The 23,673-nt window shown below is 36.5% G+C and overlaps 1 protein-coding gene across 10 annotated transcripts in view; it reads left to right on the top strand.

Annotated features, from left to right (window-relative positions):
* TTC13 (tetratricopeptide repeat domain 13) overlaps window positions 1-19,538 on the top strand; it is a 97,704-nt gene extending 78,166 nt beyond the window's left edge. For all 10 annotated transcript variants that reach the window (XM_044676138.1, XM_044676137.1, XM_044676134.1 and 7 more), the window contains 5 exons: window positions 13,099-13,234; window positions 14,255-14,334; window positions 16,351-16,429; window positions 16,586-16,665; window positions 18,539-19,538. In XM_044676138.1, coding sequence (XP_044532073.1) covers window positions 13,099-13,234; window positions 14,255-14,334; window positions 16,351-16,429; window positions 16,586-16,665; window positions 18,539-18,653 — 490 coding nt within the window. In that variant the 3' untranslated portion in view covers window positions 18,654-19,538. The remainder of the gene's footprint in view (window positions 1-13,098; window positions 13,235-14,254; window positions 14,335-16,350; window positions 16,430-16,585; window positions 16,666-18,538) is intronic.
* The last annotated feature ends 4,135 nt before the right edge of the window (window positions 19,539-23,673 follow it).

Raw genomic sequence — 23,673 nt, 5'->3', positions numbered from 1 at the left:
TATTATAAGGGGTGGTATAGACAGATAATTTGGTTAATTTTCATTTTGATATTGGAATGAAAGTCACTTAGACACTTAACTTTTGTGGGAGGGCTGCTAGCTTGGGGCATCTGAAAACTCAATTTAGTGTATTAGATAACTGGTATGACCTAAGTTTGAATTTTCTGATGAGCCTAAATCTAGCAGTTTTCCTTCCATGTTTTATGTATAGTGTTCTAATAGTCTTTCTAGAAAGCACTCTTCTTTACATATCTTTGGAAACTCATATTTTGGGTCATTGATCCTGTAGGAAACTATCTCAAAAATTACATTTAGGATTTTGAGTGATTGTGGCAGTTGGGAAGTATTGTGTCTGTATGTGATTAGGAAGGGGAGGAAAGAATAAGCAGAGTTTATGTTCAACCTGAATTAAAGAAGATTGCCAAATTAGCAATAATAAAGGATCTTTAATTGGGGCAAGAAAAGATTGCAATCTGGGTTCCTCACAGGGTGCTGGGATACCCAAGAAGGGTAAAGGGGAGCAGGGTTAAATAATCTCTTGGGGAGCTGTGTCATAGTCCATGGGAGAAAGACTTGGAGAAGTAGCCCGAAACTGGTACATGCCCTTGGGCAATTCATGTCTCTGGGAATGAGACAAAATCCTGTTATGGTCAACAGCTGCATTTAACAAGAGCATCTCAGACACTGATTAGCTAAGCTGTAAAATCAAATCTAATTTGAAATGGAGATAGGGACTTAGAGTTCAAAATCAAGTGTGATCAAACTCGAGCCAGAAAAAGCAATTGGCAAATGATTTGGAATGGAACATGGAAATTGAGAGGGTAAAATAAAGTGTAGATTACTCAAAGGGAAAGCAAGACTAGAATTTCTGTGTTTGCTGTTTTAGATTTAATTATTGAGTTTTAGGCAACTCCAAAATCAATTTTGTTCATTTGGTTAAGTGACAAACACAAAGTTGATCCCATTCAGTAAGTCTACTCTGTCTTTGTATGTCTTGAGAGAAAGAAGAAAACAAACATTTATTGTTCATTTTGTGTATAGTGCTGAGGATTCAAATACAAACAAAAAGATAGTCTCTACTTTCAAAGAGTTTACATCTAATGGGGGAGGGAGGATATCACACACTAAAGGGAGCTGAAAAGTGAGCAGAGTTAACAAAGTTAATGTTAGCCTGGTTAATGAAGGCCTGGCACAAGGGCATCATTTTGAAGTCCAGAAGTCAGGAACAGGGCTGGGAGGAGAGTGAAGCCAGGCTAGCTTGGGCCCCACCTGAAACGGAAGCCCCAGGAGGAACTCACCTTTGCAAGAACAGGGTAGGCATTAATGAGGGAGATCCCAAGTTAAGAAGGCCCCAGAGGGTCGTTGAAGAAGTTCCAAGCCCTAGAAGTTGCAGGGGAAGATAACCCACAGAGGCATGGTTCTGAGGGCCAGCTCAGAAATAGAGCATCATGTAACCTTGGATTAGTCATAGATCTTTGCTTTTTTAGTGTGACATGAGGCTAATATGCCACTTAATGAAGTGCTTTGACATATATGCATAAGATCCCTAAATAAATACAATAATTTTTCAATAAATGGATCTTTGGGAATGAAGCTCCTTTATAATGAAGTCCAAGAAATTGTTAAGATTGAGTAAAACAGATGGAGCAGTGTTGGTACTCATTATATAGTTCAACAACAGTAAGCTGGATAAGCATTGTCACCATCAGCTTTTATTAAACATCTGTGACACAGTACACACTGGGGACTCAGAGATATATAAAACAGAGAACTCCCAGTTCTTGAGCTTAGATTCTGGTTGGGCAGCTAGAACATGTCCAGAAAAGATGTCAAACTGAGGCTTTGATAAGCACAAAGGAGGCCTTTGAAAAGAGCCGTGAAGTCCGACCTCTCTCAGGGTTTTTACTCTTTAGCCATTCAGCTGTTTACAGTTTGGTAAAAACTACTCTTATTCAGTCCCTGCCCATCCATCCTGTCCACAAAGTTAGAGTTTGTCCTTGCTGATTTTCAGATAAACTGTCTCTGTAGCATCTCCTTACCAAGATGGTACCCCTGTCAGAAAATGGGAAAATACTTTAGTCTGATAATCAGGTGTTCTCAAAACCTGATCTCAGTCTGTTAATCCATTCTAGAATTGTATCAGGGATATATATTTTTTAACTGTTACCTTCTGTCTTAGAATCAATGTATTGGTTCCAAGGCAGAAGAGTGATAAGGACTGGACAGTGAGGTTTGGGAACCAGGGTCACACAGCTAGGAAGTGTCTGAGGGCAGATTGGAACCTCAGGGCCTGGCTGTCCATCCACTGAACCACCTAGCTGCTCCTTTAAGGAAGAATTTTAATTAAGTTCATTATTTAATTAATTAATTTAGAATATTTTTCCATGGTTACATGATTCATGTTCTTTCCCTGCCCTATTCCCACCCCCCTCCAATAGCCAATGAGCAATTCCAGCCGGGTTTTACATATGTCAGTGATCAAGACCTATTTCCATATCATTAATATCTGCACTAGGGTGATTGCTTAGAGCAGTGATTCCCAAAGTGGGTGCTACCACCCCCTGGTGGGTGCTGCAGCAATCCAGGGGGGTGATGATGGCCACAGGTGCATTTATCTTTCCTATTAATTGCTATTAAAATAAAAAAAAATTAGTTTCCAGGGGGCTAAGTAATATTTTTTCTGGAAAGGGGGCAGTAGGCCAAAAAAGTTCAGGAACCACTGGCTTAAGAGTCTACATCCCCAATCATATCCCCATTGAACCATGTGATCAAGCAAATGTTTTTCTTCTGTGTTTCTGCTCCCACAGTTCTTTCTTTGGATGTGGATAGTGTTCTTTCTCATAAGTCCCTCAGAATTGTCCTGGATCATTGCATTGCTGCTAGTAGAGAAGTCTATTATATTCGATTGTGCCACAGTGTATTCATCCCTGTGTGCAATGTTTTGGTTCTGCTCCTTTCTCTCTGCATCAGTTCCTAGAGGTCTTTCCAGTTCACATGGAATTCTTCCAGTTCATTATTCCTTTTAGCACAACAGTATTCCATCACCATCAGATACCAATAAATGTTCAGTGTAATGCAAGGTGGCTAACAGAAACTTTTTGCTTCTGTAATTTCAAACTGCCACAACCTGGTAATTAGAGGTTTTAGAATCTTCAGAAAGATAGTTGGAAGCCTGAGGCTATAAATAGGGCTGTAGTTCCAAATGACAGGGCTTTTGCCTTCTGGCTTTTGCTTTGGCTGGAGGCTTTTGGTTTTTGAGCTTTGGCTTAGCCTTTTGGCTTTGGCTTTTCGGTTTGGTTTTGGCCTTTTAGCTTCGGCCTTGGCCTGGGCTTCTTTTATCTTGAGGAAATTTAGACCTATCTGATTTCTCTGGACCTCTTCCTGATCTCTCTTCATTTACATCCCTCCCTTTCCCCTGAATTTCCCTTTGGGCCCTGAGAGGAAGGGAGGGCCTTGGTGATTGAACATTGTGGATTTAGTTTCTGTAGGCAAGTAGGGCATCCTCAAATAAGTTACCCCTAGTTTAGTGATTTGATAATTACTTTACTTCAGGGCAGTCAAATCTTCCTGACTGGGAGAGCAGGCTCTCTCAATCTAAACCTCTGCTGTGACTCATTCCCTACCATCAGCCTTCTCTCTAGCAGCAGTTAGAAAAACCTGAACCTCTTTCCCTCTGATTAACCTGACATTAATAAATCCCCTTTGTTACCTACTCAAAGCCTCTGGTGAATCATTGTATCGAAGATTAAGGCAAGGGCTACAGTACAATACAACTGAGTACAAACAACAGAGAACAAAATACAAAAAAATGATTCAAATCCCTTCCTCTGGGGCTACTCCAGGTCTAATAGGGAAGGAATCATTTTCTTTTTATTTCTTGAGGGAACTGTGGGCCATCCATCTTGGCAGGAAGTCCTTACCTGAGACTTCCTGCAGCCATCAGTTTCACTGGCAGGGAGGAGTCCTTTTGACTCCTCCCTCAAAGGACTTTATAAACTAATAAGAGAAAAACCCCAGCCTTGATCTAAATATTTCTTACTAACCTAATTCCTCCGTGTATCCTCTGTCTCAAGCCTCAGTGAATAAACCTGTTTGAGCTGCCCTCCTATATACTCCATTTCCCTTATCTCCTATATACCTTCCTTTACCTTCATTCCTCCTCCACTCACCTTATAATCACCTATTTCCCCTTTATCCCTCCTCACTACCCAAATTACCCTGAGACCTGCCTAGATTACCCACTTATTCATAACATCAGCCATTCCCCAATTGAAGGGCATCCCCTCATTTTCCAATTTTTTTCCACCACAAAGAGCGCAGCTATAAATATACATGTACAAGTCTTTTTCCTTATTATCTCTTTGGGGTATAAACCCAGTAGTGGTATGGCTGAATCAAAGGGCAGGTTGTCTTTTAAAACCCTTTGGGCATAGTTCCAAATTGCCTTCCAGAATGGTCGGATCAATTCATAACTCCACCAGCAATGCATTAGTGTCCCAATTTTTGCCACATCCTCTCCAACATTTATTACTTTCCTTTGCTGTCATATTGGCCAATCTGCTAGGTGTGAAGTGGTACCTCAGAGTTGTTTTGATTTGCATTTCTCTAATTATGAGAGATTTAGAACACTTTTTCATGTACTTATTGATAGTTTTGATGTCTTTATCTGAAAATTGCTTATTTATGTCTCTTGTCCATTTATAAATTGGGGAATGGTTTGCTTTTTTGTACAATTGATTGAGCTCCTTATAAATTTGACTAATTAGACCTTTGTTAGAGGTTTTCGTTATAAAGATTTTTTTCCCACTTTGTTGCTTCCCTTCTAATTTTGGTTGCATTGGTTTTGTTTGTAAAAAAACTTCATAATTTAATGTAATCAAAATTATTCATTTCACATTTTGTCATATTCTCTATCTCTTGCTTGGTCTTAAAATCTTTTCTTTCCCATAGATCTGACAGGTGTGCTATTCTATGTTCACCTAATTTACTTATAATTTCCTTCCTTATATTTAAGTCATTCACCCAGTCTGAATTTATCTTGGTGTAGGGTATCAGATGTTTATTTAACCTAATCTCTCTCATACTATTTTCCAGTTTTCCCAGCAGTTTTTTTTATTTTTTATTTTATTTTTTAATTTTTTCCCAGCAGTTTTTGTCAAATAGTGGGGTTTTGTCTCAAAAGCTGGGATCTTTGGGTACACTATCTTGCCTCTGAGGTCATTTACCCCAAATCTATTCCACTGATCCTCCCTTCTCTCTCTTAGCCAATACCATATTTTTTTGATGACCCACTGCTTTATAGTTACAGTTTATGATCTGCTACTGCTAGGCCCCCATCTTTCACATTATTTTTTATTATTTCCCTTGATGTTCTTGATATTTTGTTCTTCCAAATGAACTTCGTTATAATTTTTTCTAATTCAGTAAAAAAGTTTCTTGGTAGTTTGATAGTTATGGCACTGAATAAGTAAATTAATTTGGGTAGGATTGTCATTATTATTATGTTAGCTCATCCTACCCATGAGCAGTTAATGTTTTTCCAATGGTTTAGATCTAGTTTTAATTGTGTGGAAAATATCTTGTAGTTCTGTTCATATAATTCCTGTGTTTGTCTTGACAAATAGATTCCTAAATATTTTATATTGTCTAGGTTGATTTTAAATGGAATTTCTCTTTCCTATGCTTGCTGCTGAGTTGTGTTGGAAATATGTAGAAATACTGATGATTTATTTATATTAGTTTATTTTGTATCCTGCAACTTTGCTAAAGTTGTTGATTATTTCCACTAGCTTTTTAGGTGATTCTCAAGGATTCTTTAAGTAGACTATCATACCATCTGCAAAGAGTGATAACTTGGTCTCCTTATTGCCTATTTTAATGCCTTCAATTTCTTATTTTTCTCTAATTACTACTGCTAGTGCTGCTTTGAGTACAATGTTAAATAATAGAAGTGATACTGGGCATCCTTGTTAACTCCTGATCTTATTGGGAAGGCTTCTAATTTATCCTCATTACAGATGATGCTTGCTGATGATTTTAAATATATACTATTGATTATGTTTAGGAAAAGCCCTTCTATTCCTATACCTTCTAGTGTTTTCTTTTCTTTCTTTTTTTTTTAGACCCTTAACTTCTGTGTATTGGCTCCTTGGTGGAAGAGTGGTAAGGGTGGGCAATGGGGGTCAAGTGACTTGCCCAGGGTCACACAGCTGGGAAGTGTCTGAGGCCAGATTTGAACCTAGGACCTCCCATCTCTAGGCCTGACTCTCAATCCACTAAGCTACCCAGCTGCCCCCACCTTCTAGTGTTTTCAATAGTAACGAGTATTGTATTTTGTCAAAGGATTTTTCTAAAAGCATTTATTGAGATAATCATGTGGTTTTTGTTGGTTTGTTTGTTGATATGGTCAATTATGTGAATGGTTTTCCTGATGTTGAACCATCCTTGCATTCCTGGTATAAATCCCACCTGATCATAATGAATAACCTCATGATCACTTGCTGGAGTCTTTTTGCAAGTATTCTGTTTAAGATTTTTGCATCTATGTTCATTAAGGAGATTGGTCTGTAGTTTTCTTTCTCTGTTTTTGGTCTGCCTGGGTTTGGAATCAGTACCATATTTGTGTCATGAAAGGAATTTGGTAGAACTCCTTCTTTGCTTATTTTGTCAAATAGTTAGTGTAGTATTGGGATTAGTTGTTCTTTAAATGTTTGATAGAATTCACTTGTGAATCCAACTAGCCCTGGGGATTTTATCTTATGGAGTTCTTTGATAGGTTGTGCAATTTCTATTTCTGATATGGGATTATTTATGTATTCTGTTTCCTCTTGCTAATTTAGAAAGCTTATATTTTTGCAAATATTCATCTATTTTACCTAGATTGCCTTTGTTGCCATATAATTGGCAAAATAATTCTTAATAATTACCTTAATTTCCTCTTCATTAAAGGTGATGTTGCCCTTTTCATCTTTGATACTGTTAATTTGGTTTTCTTCTTTCTGTTTTTTATTAGATTAACCAGTACTTTATCTATTTTATTTGTTTTTTCAAAGTACCAACTCTTAAAGATCTTGTTTATTAATTTAATAGTTCTTTTACTTTCAATTTTATAAGTTTCTCCTTTAATTTTTAGGATTTCTAATTTAGTTTTTATCTGAGTATTTTTATTTTACTCTCTAATTTTTTAATTTGCATGCCCAATTTATTGACCTTCTCTGATTCATTAATATATGCACTCATGGATATAAATTTTCCTCTGATTACTGCTTTGGCTGCATCCTATAAATTTTGATATGATGTCTCCTCATTGTCATTCTCTTCAATGAAATTATTAATTGTTTCTATGATTTGTTCTTTAACCAACCAATTTTGGAGAATTATATTCATTAATTTCCAATTAATTTTTTGATTTTCCTCTTCATGTCCCCTTACTTATCATTTTTATTGAATTATGATCTGAAAAGGTTGCATTCATTATTTCTGCTTTTTTGCATTTGTTTTTATGCCCTAGTACATGTTTTTATGCCCTAGTACATCTTTGTGAGTGTATCATATGCTGCTGAAAAGGTGTATTCCTTTTTGTCTCTATTTTTTCTTCATATATATCTATTAACTCTAATTTTTCTAAGATTTCATTCACATCTCTTACCTATTTCTTGTTTATTTTTTGGTTCAGGTTTGGTTCAGAAGAAGTATAGTTTTACTATCTATTTCCTTAAGCTAGTATAGTTTTACTATCTATTTCCTCCTTAAGCTCCAATAGTTTCTTCTTTAGAAATTTGGATGTTATACCATTTGGCGCATACATGTTGAGTACTGATATTTCCTCATTGTCTATACTGCCTTTTATCAGGATGTAGTTACCTTCCCTATCTCTTTTAATCAGATCTACTTTTTACTTTGGTTTTTATCAGATACCATGATTGTGATTCCTGACTTCTTTTTCTTAGTTGATGCTCAATAAATTTTGCTCCATCCTCTTACCTAACCTGGATGTGTCTACCTCCCTTACGTGTGTTTCTTGTAGACAACATATGATAGAATTTTGGTTTCTAATCTACTCTTGCTATTTGATTCTGTCTTATAGGTGAATTAATCCCATTCACACATTAAGAGTTATGATTACCACCTGTGTGTTCCTCATCATTTTGATTTCCTCTCCTAGTCCTGCCCTCTCTTTCACTATTTCCTTCTATATCAGTATTTTGCTTTTAATCAGTCCCTCTAATCTCTACCCTTATTTTATTTCCTTTCCCACTCTCTCCCTTCTTATTCCCCTCTTATTTTTCTTTAGGTTCTATTAAATTCCCTCCCCCCTCTCTTTCCCTCCTTTTATATACTCCCTGCACCCCTCCCCCCCTTGGTTTTTCCCTCTCAACTTCCCTGTAGGGCAGGGGTCGGCAATGTATGACTCTCGAGCCATATCTGGCTCTTTTGAGGGCCAGCTATGGCTCTTTCTGTAGGAGCCATAAAGTCAATTTTTTTTCAGGTGCTGTTACAGGAGCGTGCACTGTTACAGGAGCCTGCACTTTGAGCACTGTACGGCTCTCACGAACTTACATTTAAAAAAATGTTGCGTTTATGGCTCTCATGGCCAAAAAGGTTGCCAACCCCTGCTGTAGGGTAAGATAGAATCCGATACCCCACTGTATCTAGATGCTTTTCCCTCTCAGATTTGATTCCACTGAGAATAAGGTTTTTTAAGTATTAACTATTAGCACCCTCTTCCTCTCCTTATAATAGTGTTCTTCCCCTCCCCCTCCCATGTACCTCTTTATGTGGTATAATTCATCCTATTTTCCTTCTTCCTCCAAGTTTCTCTTGGTTCCATCTTCTAATCCCCCTCTTTTTTTAATATATCATCTTAAACCACTTAGTACCCCAACCTCTATCTATCAATAATTCTTCTAACTACTCTGATAGTGAATACAGTTTTTGAGAGTTACAAATATCATTTTTCCTTATAGGAATATAAATAATTTGACCTTTGAAGCCCTTAAAATTTTTTTCCCCCTCTTTCTTGTTTAACTTTTCATGTTTCTCTTAAATTTTGTTTTTGGACATCAAATTTTCCACTTAATTCTGGTCTTTTCTTTACAAATACTTAGACATCTTCTGTTTTGTTAAATGCCCATACTTTCCCCTGGGTAGGATCCTTGGTTGTAGGCCTAATTATCTTGCCTTTCTGAATATTATATTCCAAGCCTTGCGGTCCATTAGTGTGGAGGCTGCCAGATCCCGTGTAATTCTGATTGGTGTTCCTTGATATCTGAATTGTCTCTTTCTGGATTCTTGCAATATTTTCTTCTTAGATTGGAAGCTCTTGAATTTGGCATTTACATTCCTGAGGGTTTTCTTTTGAGGATTTAATGTAGAGGGTGATGGACTCATTCAATATCTATTTTGCTCTCTTGTTCAAGAATATCAGGGCAGTTTTCTTGGATAATTTCTTGTAATATGATGTCAAGGTTTCTTTTTTTTCCCCTAGGTTTTCAGGTAGACCTATTCTCATATTGTCTCTCCTGGACCTGTTTTCCAGTTCTGTCATCTTCTCAATGAGATATTTCATGTTTCTTTCTATTTTGTCATTCTTTTGACTTTGCTTTATTAATTCTTGCTGTCTTGTGAGATCATTAGCTTCTACTTGCCCAATTCTAACCTTTAAAGACTGGTTTTCAGCTATGATTTTGATTTTCCTTTTTGGTTTAGTCTATCCTGCTTTTCATGGCTTCCAACAGGTCAATTCTGGTCTCCAATTTGGTTATCATTTCATTTGATTTCTGGGTTTCTTTTTCTAAGTGGGAGATGCTAGCTTTTAAACAGTTATTTTCTTTTTTAACTATTTCTCACTTTTCTTGCCATGTTTCTTCTATCTTTCTTACTTGGTTCTTGAACTCAAATCTGAGGTCTCTAAGACCTTGTGAACATTTTCAGTATTTTTTTGAAAGTTTGGATGTGTTTGTTTGTTTGTCGCCCTCTGCTGTCTCCTCTGTGTAGTCTGCTCTTTTTCTAAATAGAAGTTTTCCAGGGTCAGAGGCTTTTTCTTATTTATTTATTTTTTTTTGGTAGTTGTAGTGTAGTTCTTGGGTATTGGTGACCATTGATCTGTGTTAGTTTTTTCTTCCCTTCCTAGCCAGAAGTCTCAATGAGGAGGATAGGCAGTCTCTGTGTATCAAGCTACAGAGTGGTTTTTGCTCTGAGGCTATTTTTCAGTCTCTGCTGCTTCTACTGCGGGCAGCCCCTCTCTGCCCTATCTCTGTGCCCAAGTTCCGTATTCCTCAACCTCTTGGGGTCCCAAGTCTCGCTGCCCTTAAGGGTAAGTCTGTGGTGTCCTTAGCCAGCCCCCTCCCAAGAACCCAGAGATTGCCCTGTGCTCTCGCTCTGACTCTGGCATGGTAGGTGGAGTGGGAGAGGGGTGATCAGCTTGTGCTTTGGTAGGAGTAATTTTATCCCCTTATAGCATGGAAATGCCCAAATTCTGCCTACCTTCAAGGCTGCACCGTATGGTACAGCTCCTTCACTCGCCTGGTTTTGTTTTTTGTCCTTTTGAGATACTTTATATCAGTCACTTGTGAGGAGAAGAAGACCCTTGTTTCTTCTCTGTGGCCATCTTAGCCCAGAAGTCCTGCTTTAAGAATAATTTTTAAAAGTCCATTTGGATAGAAATTTGAAAAAGGAAGAATCTTTTTTTTTCATACTTTACTTTAGAACTACAACAATTCAGTGAGGCAGGTACTTTGTTCTAGTTCCATCTTACAGATAACAGCACAGAAGCTAAAAGCAGTGATTAATTTAATTTCTCCTATATCAGTTACTGCTCCCAATTTCTTTGATTGTTTCTTCATGTGTTCACATGACAATATAAACAATATTATATATTTCCAGGTAGTTTTCTTTTTCTTTTTTTATTATTTCATGTCTGATCTCATTTCTTATTGATCCTGGGATCTGTATTTTGGGGGGAGGAAATATAAGATTACACTGATACATATAGGGAACTCTCACTGAGAAACTCCCTCCACCCATGCAAATAACACCAGATCTGCATACAATAGCCATCAAGTTATCTAGGACATTGATAGGTTAAGGGACTTCCCCAGGCTGTCACAGCCATATAAATCAGAAGCAGGTCTTGAAACTGGAATCAAACATGATAATGTATGTAAAGTCCATTGTAAACTGTAAATTACTCTTATTTAGAAATATTAGCCATCTTCATCATCATTATTATTACTGACTCGATTCCATCTCTCTGGATACTAGGCTATCTCATTTGTCCTTTTTTTTTTTTTTTTTTTTAAAGCCCTTCCTTTCTGTCTTGGTATCAGTTCTAAGAGAGAAGAGTATCAAGGACTAGGCATTTGGTATTAATTGACTTGTGTAGGGTCATACAGCTAGGAAGTGTGTAAGGACAGATTTGAACCTATGGCCTCCTGACTCAAAACCTGGCACTTTGTCTACTGTGCTACCTGGCTGCCTCTATTTTCTATTTGTTCTCTTTAGTAGCATTATTCCATTACACTGATTTATACTATAGTATGTATAGCTATTTTCTAAATATTAGGTATTTAGGGCATTTTCAGTTTTTTTCCTTAAAAATAGCTCAGGTATAACTAAGAGGGAAGATGGTGTGGAGGAAAGAACATTGCATTTGTAGTTAGAGAACTCTGACATTTACTGATACATTGTGGGACAATTGAAAAAATCCTGGATTTGGAGCCTGAAAATATGGGTTCAAATCCTGACTTGGCCATTTGAGTGACTAATGTTATTCAATTTCTAGAGCCTTTTGTTTCTTTCCCCATAAAATGAGATATTTCGGTGATCTCTTATGTCCTTTTCAATTTTAATTCACATCTAAGTTATATATATATATATATATATGCTATGTTTTTATTGAGATAGTACTTTTTTTTGTTTGATTTTGTCTTTCCAGTGATGAGATTACTGGATATAATCATTTTTATGACTCTTTTTTTGGAAAAAAGTTATACCAATTTGTAATTTTAACAATAATATATGAATGTGCCTATTTTTGCATAGGCCTCTTACCCATTGTTTTGTCGTTTTAATTTATTTTTTGCCAATTTCATACATATGAAATGGTACCCTCAAAGTTGTTTTCATTTATATTTTTCATTATTAGTAAAGTTAACATTTTTGCAGATATTTATTATAAATTCAATTTTCTTTTGTGTTTTATTCTGTATTTCATTTGTCATTTTAAGGACTCAGGCTCTTTTTCTAATATTTTAAAATAATTTGCCTCCCCAAAGCCTAGTTGTTCATGTCAGATTTTGCCCAATACTCAACTCCTTGTCTCTTATATCCTGTTAAAGGTTATATTTTCTTGGCTCCTTGATTGAGTCAATCTGCTTGTTTCCATTTGGATACAATGATTACTCACATATAAACTACCTGTCTTATGAAAGGACTCGCTAGAGTCCTCAATTGAAAGATTTTAATACATAGCCTAAAATACTCTGTAATACTCCATTTAAGCTCCTTTGAGTAAACTATACCACGAGATTGCAGTGTTAGTTTACATAATTACGTTGGGATCAAGACTGTTTTTGTTTCTTTTTTTTTTTAATAAGATATTCCAGAAGTATAAAACAATGAAACAGTGTATATGTCTAGTATGTAGTTTCCTCTAAGGTCTAGAGACCATACTTACCCATAATACTTGGTTGCACTGCACATGGTAAGTATTGATGATTGGCTGCTCCTGAAACATTTTTCAGAACAAGTAACTTTCAGCCATAAAAGTAGAGGCTATCTGGTAAAGAATCATTCTAAAATATTATTCTTTGACAGCTCCTAAGTCAGCCTAAGTCATAGAGCTGTTTTTCCCTTTATTTAAGCTTATAGAAGAAACCAGTCAGAGCAGGCTAAGTTTTCATGTGGCTTTTTACAAAAGTGGCATCCTTGGAAATTATATAGAGTGAAAGAGAAGATAGGCATATATTTTAGCTATTTGTTTCTCCTGCCAGATTAAGAAAACTTTCTGGATTTTGCTTCTCTTCTTATCTCTTAGTATTTGGATCTCTGAATGAGTTGTATAACCTATATCATTTCTGTTCATTCTTGTGCTTTCAGAGTTGGCAATATATTATTTTCTGTGGAAACTCAAACCACAGAAGAAAGAACACAATTATATCATGCTGAAATAGATGCCCTGTATAAAGATCTCACAACTAAAGGAAAAGTATTAATTCTCTCATCAGAACTTGGGGTAGGTTAATTCTTAATAGAAATATTTTGGGGAGGAGGGGATATTCTGCTAACCTTTTTCCATGATGAAAACATATACACTATTCATGTAATAATCTTGAATTATTCTACATTACATTCCTTTTCTGATACTATTCTTTTACACACATATACAGCAAGAACAAAACTGCAAAAATCTAGAACTTAGCAACTTTGGTTAAAGGAAACAAAATGATTGATTTCCATTTTTAAGAGCAGTATGATACAACTAAAGCAAGGTACTGCAGTGTGATATTATTTGGTTTGGCTAAAACTATTTGAGGAACTGCTCTCTAATGAAAATGGCATGAGCTCTTCCCCTGCCATTTTCATTCTCATTATAATTGCTATGAATAATTATCATAAATTGATTCATGATAGTTATTTATGTAAACTCCCATTTTTAATTAATTATAATGTATTTCTTTTTGACTTGCTTACAGTACTAAGAGTGCACTTCAGGTTATCTGTGCTTTGTGTTTTTCAGATCTTTCCTATTTTATTAACTTTAAAGCCTTGATTGCTTGCCTAGTCTAAATTCTAAATCAGTCTCATCACTGATTTGCTTTGTGACCCCAGGAAAATCACATCCTCTCTCTGACATCAATTTATCAGTTTGTATATGTCGTCGTGAGGATTTATGAGGTAATGTTAGCAAAAAGACTTAAAACTTATCTGAGTTTTACATTAAACTAAATTTCTTTAACCATTTATTATAGTTATAGGTTTGCATGTGTACCTTGTCTTTTATGGAAAAGGGAAAACAATCAAGATGGAAATCACTCAATTTCTCTAGAAGAAAGGAAACAGTGTAGTTATAGAGTACACATTAGGATTAATTAGGGATATGATAAGATGGAGAGTCAGACAGTTTCATTCCTTGTAGGGAGGAATAAACCAATGTTTTCTTAATGGAAATAATTCCTGTATGTCTTGTGACCTTACTGATGATTATTTTACAACCCAATATTTTCTGTTCATGGGTTTCTGTTTCCCTCCCCAGGAGGCTGATGCTGTCTGCAACCTAATCTTATCCTTAGTTTACTACTTCTACAACTTAATGCCACTCTCCAGAGGATCCAGGTCAGTGATATTCCTTAATTATAAAAATTGTGTCCTTTGTATGAACTGCCTTAGAGTGCAAATAGAAATTTAAGTATTGAGAAAAAATAAAATATTAGCCAACTCTATTCCTTTGCTGCTGCTCAAAACATAACAGAAATGCTATTCTTAAAGGACCATGTCATTAGAAAATGACAGTTTTTAAAAATTGGATTTGTACTATTATTGGTTGAAGATGCAATCTACTAATACCAAAGAGGGAGTTCTAAAGATGAGTTCCCCTCCTTCAGTTCTCTGAAAAACAAATTTGCTAACAGATTTTCTGAACTATTATCATTCAAGTGAGATTTGAATTGTTAGTGCCTAGGTGTAATAAGCTAATTTCCATAGAGATTTAAATAGTCACACTAATTTTGATAATGTTTCAGTAGCTGAAGCTTTTTCCTTGTTCTTCTCTTGGTAATTGGACCCTTAGGGATATTTGGTTTTTAGCCCTGGCACACACTTTTATTTATTCGTTTCTTTTCCTATTGTACTAACTATGTTCAACATTTCAAATACATCCCTTATTTGCTTAAGGCCTGGAGAAATGACTTTCTTGTATATATAAATAACCTCTTCAGTGTATAGAGAAAGTCTAGTGCTTCAAGCATCCAAATATCTTAACAAGAAGGAAACTTTTGCTGGGCATAGTCACACATCCATATTCCTACTGAGGCTGATCACTATCTGATTTCTTGAGCTTGGGAGTTCTGAGCTAGAGCAGGCTGTTCTAATTAGTGTCTGCAACTAAGTTCAGCATTAATCTGGTGAACTCTAGAGGGGAGGGAAAAGGAGGGGATGGACCAAATTGCCTAACCAGTCCAAAAATAGAGTATGTCAAAGTTCCTGAGCCAATTAATTAGTAGAGGAGTCAGGCCTATGAGTTGAAGTAGCCTCTGAACTTCCAGGCTGGGCAAGATAGGGAAATCCATTGTTTAAAAAATAAAATAAAATAAGCTTTTAGAACAAGTCAGTTTTTATCTGGTCATCTTGTGCTATTTGGCTTTAAACTACTGTGGGATGTCATAATCAGAGTTTTAAAGATGAAGTTTTTTTGCATACATAAGTAGATGCGTATATCTATTCAGGGTCACCTCTACTCCCTGATGAAGCCTTGGGCTACGGAGCCCTTTATGGAGGACAGAGCTAAGAACAGGACTTGTGATTTCCCTGGGGACTCTCCAGTGTGGAAACTCCCTTTGCCCATGCAGGTTGGCACCTTCTTTGCCATTAACACAGTCCTGGAGTGTTGTTCAGATCACTGAGAGGTTAAATGACTTTATTATACTCAGGATCACACAGGCAGTCATGTCAGGGCTCTCTGACCACTATTTTGTACTGTGAAGACTAGGAATCAGGAGTTTAAGGTTCAAGTGCCAGCAATACTTCCTAATTGTGTGAACTGGGGGAAAGCCCTATAAGCTCTTAAGAGTTTCAAGTTTCCTCATCAATGAGGGAAAGTAATATTTATACCCAGCCTCATATAGCATGGTTTTATAAATCTAAAAGGGGCAAATAAGTCTTGAGTTATGCAGAGGACTACAAAGGATGGGTTTTGGAAGATTAGATCATAGATCTTAACCACTTTAACACTGCATTAATATTATTAACATTAGACATAATGACAAAAACATTATTTTGTTTCTTAGATCATTGTAATGAAAGTGAATGAGAATAGGATTAAAACTAAAGAGATAATTCAATGTAATTCCTCTTAAGCTCTTAACTATTTGGTTTTTATTAGTCTTCATTAGATTATTTGATAGATTACTAAAGGAAGATGTTTAAAACAAATTGATTAGATCTTATAGCATGCTTACTAAATGATTTCTTAGGGGACTGTCTTGTTCCAAAATTCTCTAACTTCATTCTGGGGACTCCAAAAAACTGTTGCAAATAGATATGGAAGTTAAGCTCTTTAAGTGGAGGCTGCTGCATTAAGATGTCACATCCACACAATGGAATTTGATCATTGTTGCTTTTTTGTCCACATAGTGTAATAGCTTATTCTGTGATTGTGGGTGCATTGATGGCAAGTGGGAAGGAAGTAGCCGGAAAAATCCCCAAAGGAAAGGTATGTTGGAGTTTGAAAAAGAAAGTTAGTCAATTGTACGTTAAATTTAAGCTTGTGAATTTTTTTATTTCAAGGTACATCAATTGATTTCAAGCTATTTTCTTCAGTACTAACCCACATAAGCTGAAGTTGTCCCCTTTTTTTCTTCCTCTCCAGTTAGTTGACTTTGAAGCCATGACAGCTCCTGGATCAGAGGCCTTCAGCAAAATAGCCAAAAGCTGGATGAGCTTACAAAGGTAACTAATTGTTTTGGGGAAAGTTGAACATTGTTACAGACTGGGTACATAGCAAACATCTAGTTAATCCTTCCAGATCCTTTTTTAGAAATACTTCTTTTGCAACTTTACCACCATTAAAACAGTGGATGTTTTGAAAATAGAATGGATTTTTTTAAATGGGGTTAATTGTTGCAAGCAAAATTTATTTGCAAAACAAAAAAAAATATTTTTTCTAACCTAGTTTCAAAATAATCAGGTATTTATTTCCACATCATTAGAAAAGTCACTCATTGTCTGAAATCCTTGGTGCCATTATCTTGTATTAATTTGTTGAAAACACAAAGTAAACTAATTTTCAGATTTTTCAATTAAGCAGAAAATATAAATTATTTTCTTTCTTTTTTTTTAAACCCATACCTTCCATCTTGGAGTCAATACTGTGTATTGGCTCCAAGGCAGAAGAATGGTAAGGGTAGGCAATGGGGGTCAAGTGACTTGCCCAGGGTCACACAGCTGGGAAGTGTCTGAGGCCAGATTTGAACCTAGGACCTCCCCATCTCTAGGCCTGGCTCTCAATCTACTGAGCTATCCAGCTGCCCCCTAAAATTATTTTTCATGTTTTCAATTTTAAGAAGTCTTTATTGTAATTTAGCAAGAATTGCATGTCTCAATAAATACTGTTCAATAACAAATTTTAAATAGTCAGTAGTAGGCCAGAGACTTTTCCATAGGAGGTTGAAGGGGGGAATTAAAGCTTCTATGGTGTTTTCAGGCTTTTGTTTTTAGAAACATCTTAAGAAGGCCAAATCAGTCTTATGTTAAGTCAAAATCAAAGCAGCAGAAAAATTACACTATCTGAAATCCCCATTCTTTTTTCTCCTTTCCCCACCCTTGAGAGTAATTACATCTGTCTACTCATTTTACTTTCAGATCCATTTGACATCACAGCCACCCTCATAATTGCTGAGTAACCTGTATTCTTTAAAAGTCAGTTCTGAAGTGAGCTGTTTACCCAGATTACCAATATTAGAAAGCTCCCTGGTTCTGGTAGCAGGAGATCCTAGATTCAAAACTCACTTTGAATAATTATTACCTGTGTGACTTGCAAGTCATTTAACCTCTGTGGGCCTCATTTTCCTCATTTATCAAATGAAAGGGTTGTTTGTGGCCTTCTAGATATGTTCCTCTGATTAACTCAGCAGTCTAACACTTAGTAGCACAGGCTTTTATCAAGTGCCTTCTCTTATCCACTGTCTACCTTTTGTAAATTTCCCAAAAATGCACTTTAGAGGTCAGATATGTCTCTTTATCACATAATTTTGAACCCTCTTTTCTTAACCTCAGAATTAATTTTAAAGAAGAACTATTTACAGCTTTATAAAGGAGAGAAAATAGCAGGAGAGTGAGGGGGCATTTATTTTTTTGTCTATTGGCAAAACTTAATCTATTAGCTGAAACCCTCGAGTTCAAGGCTCATTTCAAGTACTACCTCCTACAGAAAGTCTCTCTTAGTATCCTGCTCTATCAATTACTTTGTATAAAAAAGATAATATTTCTTATATACATGTTATACTCCTCCACCTCCTCTTACCCTCTTCCCTCCTGCCCCCACAAAATGTAAGTGCTTTGAGGATAGGGACTCTTAGTTCTAGAAGTCTTTGTATTTTCTGTATTTAACACAGTGCTGACATGCTTAATTCTTGCTAAATGAATGAATTCCTGACTGTTTTTCCATTTACTTAATAAGGCTATTTTCCCCCCAATTTCTCTCCTTACACCCAGTTTGAGTAATATGTGTGTTAGGGAATAAATGAATACACAGTAATAAAAATCTTGCTCTTTTAGAGTAAATTATGTTGTCTGATGTGCTTCCTTTTTTTTTTTATTTCAGTATTTCTCCTTCTTACAAGAGTCTTCCGTCAGTATCAGAGACATTTCCAACATTAAGAACAATGATTGAGGTGCTAAACACAGACTCTTCTCCACGGTGTTTTAAGAAACTATAGTTGTTCTATAGTATTTATTATAAAGTAAAGGGCTGGGACCTCTTGCTTCTCTTAAGTTATTTTTTTGAAAAGTGAAATTATGAAGAAATTAGGTCCTTTATTACTTTTGATACCAGTTTTTGATAGGAACTGAATACTTGAAAGCATTTTCTTTACTTTTCCAGACTCAAAAATCATGAGAATTTTGGGGGTGGGCCTAAAAGGTCTGGGAGGGAAAAAAATGCATTTGGCCAGTGGCCTGTTGGTTTCCTAATAGCCATAAACACTGCTTCCCTATAGCAAAACAGTATATACGTTTATACTTTTAGAGACCAAAAATTAGTAATTAAAAATGAAATAACCATGAATGAACAGATGATTTTATTCCTTAACATACCCTAATGGGTTTTTTCCCCTAAGGAATTATTTCCCTTTAAGAATTTTCTGATAACATTGTCCTTTTCAGCTCATATAAAGTTCTACTTTGTGTTCAGGGTCTCAACTGTTTTTGAGCTGTGAAAGCTTTATAAGGCCATTGATGACGACTGCCCACACAGCACACAGAAAAATTTTGTGATGCAGTTGTCAGCTAGTGACCTAAAAAACTAAACTGCTGAACCACAATACTTTTTCCTTTTATTGAAAAACTCAGAGGCAATATTGTATAATATTCATCACTAATTTTTGGCACTAGGATGAGTGAGAGAGAGAGTGAGAGTGTGTGTGTGTGTGTGTGTGTGTGTGTGGTATTAACTGGTTGCTATTTCAGGTAGCAGTGTATAAAAATTCAAAAATCAAGAGCTACTGCTGATTTTACAAAATCTGGTTTTCCATTTGGGGTTTGGGGAGGATGACGGTGAAAACAGTGAAACTCTGGTTAATTAAAAGGTTACCATTTGAAATTTATTTTCTTTGACTTTTGTGAGTGTGTTTTGGAACCTTGACTATTCTAAGTGCTGGCATACACAAAAGACACACATAAGAATGGCCTATATTTTGTAAAGCACAGAATTATCTACACACAGGGGACTCAAATGAGAAATGTTCACCAAAACTATTGTATCAGAGAAAGCCAACCAAGAGCTTTTTTTTAAGCTTGGCCACTGCAGTCTATACAGAATGTGATACTAAGACTGACACATTATGTGATAGAAAAGGAAATATGGGTAAAACTTTCACTCTAGCCAAGTAAAACTTAAAATATCAGCTAACCAACATACAAGTGGAATGTATGCTTTTTTGTATGCACAAATGAATATAAACATTCTTCAGAGAAGCCACATATGTATTCTGAAGGGACACAGGATAAAGGAATGACTAATATAACAAGGTTAGGCTTTATCTAGGAAGGAAGTGAGTTTGAAGGAGATGGTCAGAGGTAATCAGGGAGATGACTGTCCAGATGAAGAATACACATACACACACAACACCACCACCCACCACCACCACCACCCAACATCTATTAGATATTTAGAAATATATTTATAGCCTAGGTAGACCCTAAGGTCCCTTCCAACTCTCAAATTAATGTGCATCTGAAATATAGAATTAAATCCAATAATTTAAAGATTTAAGCCCATTAATTTAAAATTCTAGCTACCACCATATTTGTTAGGATTAAGATTCTCTGAAGACTGTATATTAAAAGGTGAAGTATGGAGACAAAGCAAAGAAGGCCTCTCTAGCTAATCTGAGTTTGTTGTTCACCATGTCTCTGTTGTTGGCAAAGAAATACTTCCTCAATCCCCTATAACCCCAATCATGTCATTTTTTCTGTATCTCCCTGGTTGGACAGACTTGACCTCAGTCCGGGTCATAGGCCAGTCTTTCAGATGCCAAGAGTAATGGGACAAGAGGCCAAGCATCTTCTAGGATACCAGAGAGCCAACAACTCTGGCTTCCTCCCATCATATGCATATGAGCCTTGTTCTTAACCCAGTCTCAAAGGTAGAAATGAGAGAAATAAATTTTCTAAACTTTTAGAAAGGAAAGAGAGGTATAAATGTATATTAAATTCACACAATATCAAGAATGGCATTTAATTTTACCTCATTTTCCTTCCTGTGCTATCAAGAGACTTCAGTCCTCTTTTGCAGAATTTGAGGAAACCCCTGCTTGTAAAGGTTGCCACTCAGTCAGTAATTATCTATTAAATCCCTGCACTATGTGCCAGGTACTGATGCAAAGAAAGACAAAAGATAGTTCCGTGTCCCTCAGGGATCTCCCTGTCTAATGAGAGGAGACAACACATAAACTAGATATGGAAGAGGATACCAGACTTGGGCATAATGGAGACCCTACATCCAAGTGGGAGATGATGAAGGAATTGTCCTGGGTACCCCCCCCCCTTTGTTGGATGGAGGGTCTAGGAGGAACTCTCCACCATCTTACCCCTTGTCAAATTGTAAGAATCAATGGATGGGTCCCAGGGCCTCTATAAGTTGAGGACTGAGTTTCAGATTTGGTTCAGTCTTGCTAAAAAGATGTTTACTAGAGACCAGAAGAATAGTTTGTATCTTCCAAATATGGATGGTGGCCAGAATAGAAGTTATAACCATTGTCATGCCAGTAAGACAAGAGGTAGGAAACTGGCACTCTTAACAATCCACCCAGAAATATGTGTTGGGTACCATGGATGCCTTGGTTTTCTAATCATTGTCAGTCAGGTGTTTTCTTCAAGTCCCTTTGCTAAGCCATGCCCTCTCCTTGTTCCTGAACCTTCCTCAAATGGTAATTCATCTATTCTGTAGCATTCCCTCCCCCCTTCTGAGCCCATTACTTCTCCCCAGTGAAATTTTTGTTCATAACTTTAAAAAGGTTCAAAACCTTAAAAAGATGTTTTTACTTTGACAAGCATAGCAAAAAAGGTAAAATTGTATAAGGTGTCTTTAATGTACACTATTAAATACTTTAGAAAGCTATACTCTTGGGTATTTTCTGGCAGAAGGTGTTTCTAACTTGGATCTTCATTTTAAAAAATTAAAACAATAACCCTACTTGCCCAAACTAAAGGTAACTAAAGCTTTCTCATGTTTGCTCATTGGTGTTTTTGCCTTGTAAGTTGATTTAAGGCCATTCTCTCTGGCATGAAATAGCTATAGAGGTGACACAAAAACCTAATTGTTCACATCAAGAGCATGCTTCTAGGAAGAGATTAAAACAGATGACTTATGGATCACCATTTGTTTCCCTGGCTGCTTTTCAAACCACAAATTTTGAAACAAATAAAAATCCAAATACCAGAAATGTTTTTGTAATAATTTAATTACATTTTTATTTGTTAAAAATAGAAATATATAATTTATTCCCCCATTCTGTTTACACAGTGGTTGTGCATCTTTGCTGGAGACCCTCCTGAATATGTTCTGAATATGCCAGATATTCTTGGGACTAACCTGATTTCAACCCAATTGCAGGAATATCTTTGAGTTTGCCATACAGTTCTCATTGACAAATCAAATTTGGCATACTCATCACCTAAGATTCAAAACAAACTCAGCTTGGAGAAAGAAAATGGGAGAAATACCCTCATGTTCAAATAGGATCTTATAAATAAGGTCCCAGATGTTCTCTAGTTGCCAATAAATTCTTTTTAGAAGCAAAGTTTTTACACAACAAACATCTAAACAGAATGTTCCAGCCAAAAGCTGGTTCCTGATGCTTTGGAGGAAGGCGAAAAACCTCCATCACACAATTAGGCCAATTTCATGTGGATGGTGGGGAAAATTCCTTCCTGACCCCCGAAGGCAATCGGCTTTTGCCCCAAGCATGAGGTTTGCATTACCCACACCCCCTCCCCTTCAGGAGGCCCTAAACTATGGGATCAAAAAATTGGGATCAGGAACAGAAAAAGGAGAACAGTTAGGGCAAGCAGGTAGGGAAGGGGAAGAATGAGAAGTGAGCTAGAGCAAGGACAAGTATGCTTCTTTGTGATTTGATACCAGGTCACAGGAAGCAGTCTGCCTGGACTGTATCATTATTCTATCAAAAGGTGAATATATATGTACCTATTAGGGGAAAGGAACCTTTTGCTTAGCCGTTGTTTCTTTCTGATAGAACAGAATGGGAAAATATGGTTTCTTCATCTTAAGATGATTCCTAGTTCCAAGGGTGCTCCGGTAGCATTTTCTTCCCTGAAAATCCATCTTCTGCAAATGAAAAGGATAAGTGGACTAGAGTAAGAAATCTGGTGGGGCTGAAAGGAAGAAAGGTGAATGCCACCTCCATCTGTTGGTCTACTTATACTAGCTTACTTGGGTTGTTTTTTTTTTTTTCAAGAAAAAACAGGGAACCCCAGATAAACAAAATGAAAACCCTTTGGCCTTGTCCACAATCTAATATTATCCAAGAAAAATAGTAGGGAAAAAATAAAGTCTTGAATTCTGGCTAGATTCACTCTGTTGCTTCTGTAGTAGGCTATCATAGCAAGAATTTTGGTCTTGTTTGAGTGACTGTGCCTTTTTCATGACATACTGGGTTAGAAAGCCTGAATAAGCTACAGAAATTTCCCCAGGTCCTATCTATCTACCTCATTTTTTGTATCTTCCCCCTACTGTCTTGTCCTTGGATTAGCAGATACAGTTGACATATAAGAAAACCATCTATTACAATCTCTGAAGGTTAAGTTGAAAAAAGAAAAATTGGGATAGAAGTTATTGATCATCCTGAAAAAACTGCTCACCTCAGCTCTTTCTGCCCTCACAGGTCTGGTCTAGGGTCATTCTGACGAGCAGGCCAAAGCCTAGGGGAAAATAACTCATGAAATCACTTCAAGAAATACTTTTTATCCCCCCTTCCCCCCAATACCTATTACACAGAGCTACTTAATTAGTTCTGGTTTTGTTTGATACCCTTCTCACTTTTTGCAAAGGCATAATATAAGGCCCCTTTGGGGAACTTTGGGATTCTGGATCTAGTGATACCACTCCAGGACCCAATAGTTTAAACTGTTCAGCTGTGTATCAGTTATAGTCCATAGCCAATTCAACAAAGTTGTTAAGCTCGTCCTGTACTAGACACAAGATGAATATAACCAGGAAAA

This window comes from Gracilinanus agilis, chromosome 4 (genome assembly GCF_016433145.1).
Source record: "Gracilinanus agilis isolate LMUSP501 chromosome 4, AgileGrace, whole genome shotgun sequence".
Classification (NCBI taxonomy): Eukaryota; Metazoa; Chordata; class Mammalia; order Didelphimorphia; family Didelphidae; genus Gracilinanus; species Gracilinanus agilis.
This window is presented reverse-complemented; position numbering and strand designations above follow the sequence as displayed.